At 43.9% G+C, this 6,000-nt stretch overlaps 1 protein-coding gene across 2 annotated transcripts in view; it reads left to right on the top strand.

Annotated features, from left to right (window-relative positions):
* The first annotated feature begins 207 nt into the window (after nucleotides 1-207).
* PTGFR (prostaglandin F receptor) overlaps nucleotides 208-6,000 on the top strand; it is a 59,626-nt gene continuing 53,833 nt past the window's right edge. The window contains exons 1-2 of one of the 2 annotated variants that reach the window (XM_043460883.1): nucleotides 208-639; nucleotides 2,075-2,942. In XM_043460883.1, the coding sequence (XP_043316818.1) occupies nucleotides 2,145-2,942 (798 nt within the window). In that variant the 5' untranslated portion in view covers nucleotides 208-639; nucleotides 2,075-2,144. The other variant, XM_043460884.1, reaches the window with a different exon arrangement.

Here is a 6,000-nt window from a genome sequence, read left to right as displayed (position 1 = left end):
TTAGCTGGAGAAGGAGTTTAAAACAAAACTTTGCCCTAAGTGGTCGGGCAGCTAAGAGGGCCGTAGTGATGCTGAGGAGGGGGGCTGTAGCATCTGAGCACGGTGCTGAAGTTTCTCCGCGTCCGGCTCAAGGCGAAAGGGGCGGGGAGGAAGGGGCGGAGGTCAACCGCGCCCTCCTCCCCGCCCAGGCGGCGAGCGCCGCTAGGTGCTAAAGGACCCAGCGAGCCGCGCGCAGCGGGCAGGTTCCGCGCTGGCTGAGCGCGTGGGCGGACGCGCGGCGAGAGCGAGTCCGGGCCGGAGCCGTGGCGCGGGCGCGGCGCTGCGCTCAGGCGGCATCGGCGAAGCAGAGAGGGGCGCGGGATGGCCCACGGGCCGGCGCGCCCTTCTGCTCCGCCTAGAGCCCTGCCCGCAGCCGGGGATGCCAAGGTCACCACCCCTCTAGCGGCTAGATTCCCACGCGTTGGTCTCCGGATGCTCAGGCCGGCTGAGGTTTAGCCACCGCACTCTCGGACGCCCGGGGCGGCGACAGGCAGCCGCACCCGAGGGTACCTGAGCCTGCGCTGGCCAACACGTTTGGAACAGATGCCCCCAGCTGGGGATACAGTCGCAGAGAAAAGACCGACCCGTCCGGATTCTGAGGTGCGCGACTGGGACCTGGGAGAAAGGGTCTAAGAGGAGGGAAACGGGTGAAGGAAAATATCCCCTTTCACCCCTCGCTTCCCTGCCCGCGACACTTCGACCCCCACATCCGGATCACCGCAGGTCTTTGGCGCCCCGGGGGTGGGAGGGAGACCGGCCCTCTGGCGTTTGAGCAATCGCAGAAAGTTTCAGCCAGTTAAGAGGTTTGGGAAGGATGTTGCAAGCAGAGGCCTGGGGGCGTTGGGGTAGCAGCGGGCGAAAGTAGCGCTGTGAGTAAGACTCGGAGGAGGCGGCCGCCCTGCGGGCAGACCGGGGCGGCCCCGCTTGGGCCGGTCCCAGGAAAGGCTGGCTTCGGAATTCCTAACCTCCGGGAAAGCTGTTGGGGAAACGCCGGCTGAAAGAGCTCGGGGCGGGGTGGCGGCGGGGGTGGGCAGAGAGGGTCTGTGACTCAGGTCTCAGCTTACTAGTGAAAGAGCTGTGTATTAGCCGCTCAGTCGTGTCCGACTCTGCGACCTTACGGGGTGTTGCCCGCCAGGCTCCTCCGTCCACGTGATTTTCCAGGCAAGAATACTGGAGTGGGTTGCCATGTCCTTCTCCAGGGCATCTTCCTGACCCAGGGTTCAAACCCAGATCTCCTGCATTGCAGGCAGACTCTTTACCGTCTGAGCTACCAAGGAAGCCTTAGGGAAAGAGCTACAAATGAATAACTCGCCTTGGATATTGCTGCCCTGAAGCTGTAACTTAAGATCAGCAGCATCTAGAAAGAAGTGCCCACAGTGAGGGTGGTCGTCTCCCTTGCTGTCACCCACCTGCATTTCTGCACAGGTGGTAGCCTTCCATGGGTCACTGAGGTGTGTGGTTTGCTGTTATTTGAGCTAAATCACATCGTTTTAGCTCGAATTCAGAACTTATTCAGAGAAGCCCATGCAGCGTCAGTGCGCTTGCGGCTCCACCCTGCACCCTTCCAAAATTTGGGGATGATGATTTTTGTCTGCCTGACAAACAGACATAGTTCCCAAAGGAATAATCTACACTTTTGGGGCAAAGCTCATCAGAGGAAAAAGCAAAAAGTATAAACCGTCACTTAGTTATTAGAATAGACTATCATACTTTTAAAAACTCAGTTGGTTTTAAATCTAGTCTTGTTAAGTGAGTTGGTAAATCTGAAGTTTTAGGGTGTCAGTGAAGTGTCAGGAGGAGATTTTGGAGGTGCTCATTGGCAGAGTAGACACAGAAGTTAACCAAGAGGTCTCAGTTCTGGTAGCTTCTTTACCTTGAAAATGAGATGTGGAACCCCAGGCAGATGTGTGTTGTTTTCAGCATGATGCAACCTGGCTCCTGATAGGCTGGATAAATCTGATTCCCACCATAGGGTGCTGGGATGCCAGATGAGCAGTTTTCCAGGGCTCATGATTTCTCTGTCTTTATGCTACAGATCTCTGGACTGCAAGCCTAAACTCTTGAGAGGGAGATGACTTGAGTGGCCGGCTCTTATCTCCACAACAATGTCCACAAACAGTTCTATAGAGTCAGTGTCTCCTGCATCTGAGCTCCTTTCAAATACAACTTGCCAACTGGAAGAAGACCTTTCAATATCTTTTTCAATAATCTTCATGACAGTGGGAATCTTATCGAACAGCCTTGCCATTGCTATTCTCATGAAGGCATACCAGAGATTTAGACAGAAGTACAAGTCATCGTTTTTGCTTTTGGCTAGTGCTCTAGTGATCACAGATTTCTTTGGGCACCTCATCAATGGAACTATAGCGGTCTTTGTGTATGCTTCTGATAAAGACTGGATCTACTTTGACAAGTCAAATATCCTTTGCAGTATTTTTGGTATCTGCATGGTGTTCTCTGGTCTGTGCCCACTTTTTTTAGGCAGTCTGATGGCCATTGAGCGATGTATTGGAGTCACCAAACCAATATTTCACTCTACAAAAATTACAACCAAACATGTTAAAATGATGTTGAGTGGGGTGTGCTTTTTTGCTATTTTTGTAGCTTTGCTGCCCATCCTTGGGCATCGTGACTATAAAATTCAAGCTTCGAGGACCTGGTGTTTCTACAAAACAGATCAAATCAAAGACTGGGAAGATAGGTTTTATCTTTTACTTTTTGCTTTTCTGGGGCTCCTAGCCCTGGGTGTTTCATTTGTTTGCAATGCCATCACGGGAATTTCACTTTTGAAAGTTAAATTTAGAAGTCAGCAGCACAGACAAGGCAGGTCTCATCACTTTGAAATGGTCATCCAGCTTCTGGGTATAATGTGTGTTTCCTGCATTTGTTGGAGTCCGTTTCTGGTAAGGATCTATGGTTTTGACAATTTTTTGCTTTTTCAGTTAATCCATATTCAATACAAGGTTTGTTGTCTTTTTCAAAGATGTTAGTCTTGATGGGCAATGCTGTTTCATCTTTTGAGTGCTGGAATTTACTCCTATTCAGAACTTATTTTAGTTCTCATCTCTGGCTTAGAATTAAGCTAACTATGACACATGGTTATTTTCCCACAAGCCTGGAAATAAAAGAAATATTCTCACTAAACAATTCTAACCATAGTGTTACCTATTGCAGTGTGGTATAAAGTAATTTTTGCAGAAATGACAGTTTTAATATACTGAATATGATTAGTTTCTAAAATGTGAAAAAATGACTATAAAACAATATTGGAATGGACTCCAGTACATCTTGATAGAAAGTCACATGGGCTTGTGATTTATAGATTGGCTTCTTCCAACACACAATGACCAGGTCTCAGTTTGCAAAGGGAAGTGATGAGTTGAGATAGTTGGATAGTACAGGTGACCTCAATGGGTAGATCAGGTAAAGAAACCTCTAGTTTATTAACCGAGGATGATAGTAATGCAGGGAGGGATATGAGAGCCAAGGAATCTTCTCTTATCATTTCATTGCCTCTTTTTCCAGCAGCTATATTTAACATCTTGGTATTTTTATTTGGAAATGAAGGCTAAGGTTAAAGAATTAGCAACAAACATAAATCATTTATATGACTTTCTAAATAGAAGACAAAAAATACTTGTGATTGATAAGTATGGCCATAACTCTCTGCAACTGTTTATAATGGAAAAGGTGATAACACACAATGAAAGAGAAAACATCCTTGTGTATGTAGCTACTGATGGCAGTAAAGATTATTTCCATTCCTTTTTCTGTTTACCAAGGGGGAAACAGATTGGTATTTAAAGCTAGTAATACAGCTGATACTCAGGTAGAGGTAAGGCAAAAGTGTTAAGACAAAGGTAGCCATAACACAAAGGTCATGGTTGGTTGTACCTTGCATAGTGATATGCAAGTGCTTGTTCTTGCTTGTTTTAATGCAGTTTTTCTAGGCCCCTGTGGGTTCATTGTCTAAGAATTGTGGCCAGTAGAGCTTTAATAAACAATCCTGATGGTCCTGGTGAACAGAAGTCTTGAGAGTTACTGCTGCAGATAGATCCTATGGTAGTCAATTTTATTCTGCAAAAGGATTTCTTGCTTTTAAAATATTTCTTAATTTCTATACCTCTTATTTCCTTACAATTTGAATTTAGCTACTGGAATTGTATCATTTAAGTATTTTTTACACAGTATTCTGGAATTGGTCTGGGGTGCCCAATCTAGCGGAGGATAGGCTACATCTGTCAATGGCAAATCAACATGTCGAAGCTTGCTTCTTGTTAATTTAGGAGGCCTTAGGTGAACCCAACTTGGGGTCTCATCTGAGCTCATAGTTTAGTTGTTTGAATGTGAATAGCTGAGAAAAGTTCTGTCAACACTTGGAATCCCTTCAGTGTTCATTCTTGGAGAGTTTAATTTATGCTACTTGACAAGGGGAATTCCCTTAGAATAATTCTCCTTTTCTTTTAAACTTGAAATAAAGTAGCTTTTTAAAATAAAAAGTGAGTCTGAGTAAAAAATGACTGATTTGAGGGTTGGAAAGGGAATGCTAAGAAAGGGAGAAAAGAGGTAGCTGAAAATATTTAAAGAAAATGTAAAAATGAAGCTCTGGAGAAAGCCTGAAAACCATGAAGTAGTGAACTTAATGAGACACAGGTAACCCTGGGCTAATCACTGGTGTTTTGGTTTTGGCTTTTTTTTTTCAAGTCACCCTTAAAATTCTACTTAGTTTCGGCTTTTGACTTTGAGAAATAGGAGTTTTAGGTTAACTACTGTCAGGCAATAGAAGGTAAGAAAGTTTCATCCTCACCAGGAATATTTTGAATTTATGTTTTTCTCTAATTTCTTTTCCTGAAGTTTTGCTTTTCTTTACTGCTAAAATAGATATTACAATTTAGTTAATATCTTGAATATATATCCTAGTGGAAATATAATTTTATATTTATAAAACATTTTCTGAGGTCTGTGTTCTATTTAACTGTGAATTATTGCTACACTTATGACCCCAATGCATCAATACTTCTAAAGTGCTTTTTAGTGTGAAAAATTGTTTCTGCATCAGATGGGTAGTAGGTCTACCACAGATAGCCCATGCTGAATTGATGTTTTAAGTTGTTTCAAGCATTCTTTGCATTCCTAGTTTCTTTCTCTTGTGAAGTCTTGGGTCTTCATGGCAAGTTCTGGTTAAAGGATTTATAAATTGTGACTTATAACAAGTGCCTTACTTGTTTTGTTAAGGCCCTCAGACAGTTCTAAATGGAACCTGAATGAAAAACCCTAGCTTGGGAATGCCGAAATAACACCCAACACTGATTTCCCTATAGAACCATTTTCCCTTTATCCTCTGAATGCCCAGGAGGAACTGCACAGGTGTTAATGACTGAGCCATCATTCTGCACCCTACATTTTAGAAGCTTCTAAATGTTTAAAACATCTCTCTGAAACTGAGCTTCTAAATTCCTGCAGATGCACTATAACTGTGACATCTTCCAGGTCAATGCCCTACTCTACACTGTGCCTTCTCTCATCCTGATAAGAATGAAATGTTGAATTTGAACGAACATCTGCAGACGGTCTTTGACCTGTGTTCACTGTCATTTTTCAAGCCTCAAACTGGAATAAGGGTACCGGTGCATGCATAAACTGAAAGGAGGAAGTGAGTAATTCAGATGCTGGTGTCTGGGATTGGCAGGATTTACTGCATCAGAACTTATCAATAGCTTTGGCATAATGTCTAAAACTTTTAAAACTTGTGGCTGATGAAAAAGGGGATACTGTATTAATTCTGATGATTGAGTTTAATACAAAGGTAAGATGATCATGATGTTTGTTAGAAATCTCTTTTAGTAGATTTTATTTTTCTTGAGTAGTTGTAGGTTTACAGAAAAATGAGTAGAAAGCATAGAATTCACATACCTCCTCATGTCTCCATCCATTCACACCCATTAATCCTTACTATAAACA

This window comes from Cervus canadensis, chromosome 2, assembly GCF_019320065.1.
Source record: "Cervus canadensis isolate Bull #8, Minnesota chromosome 2, ASM1932006v1, whole genome shotgun sequence".
NCBI lineage: Eukaryota > Metazoa > Chordata > Mammalia > Artiodactyla > Cervidae > Cervus > Cervus canadensis.
This window is presented reverse-complemented; position numbering and strand designations above follow the sequence as displayed.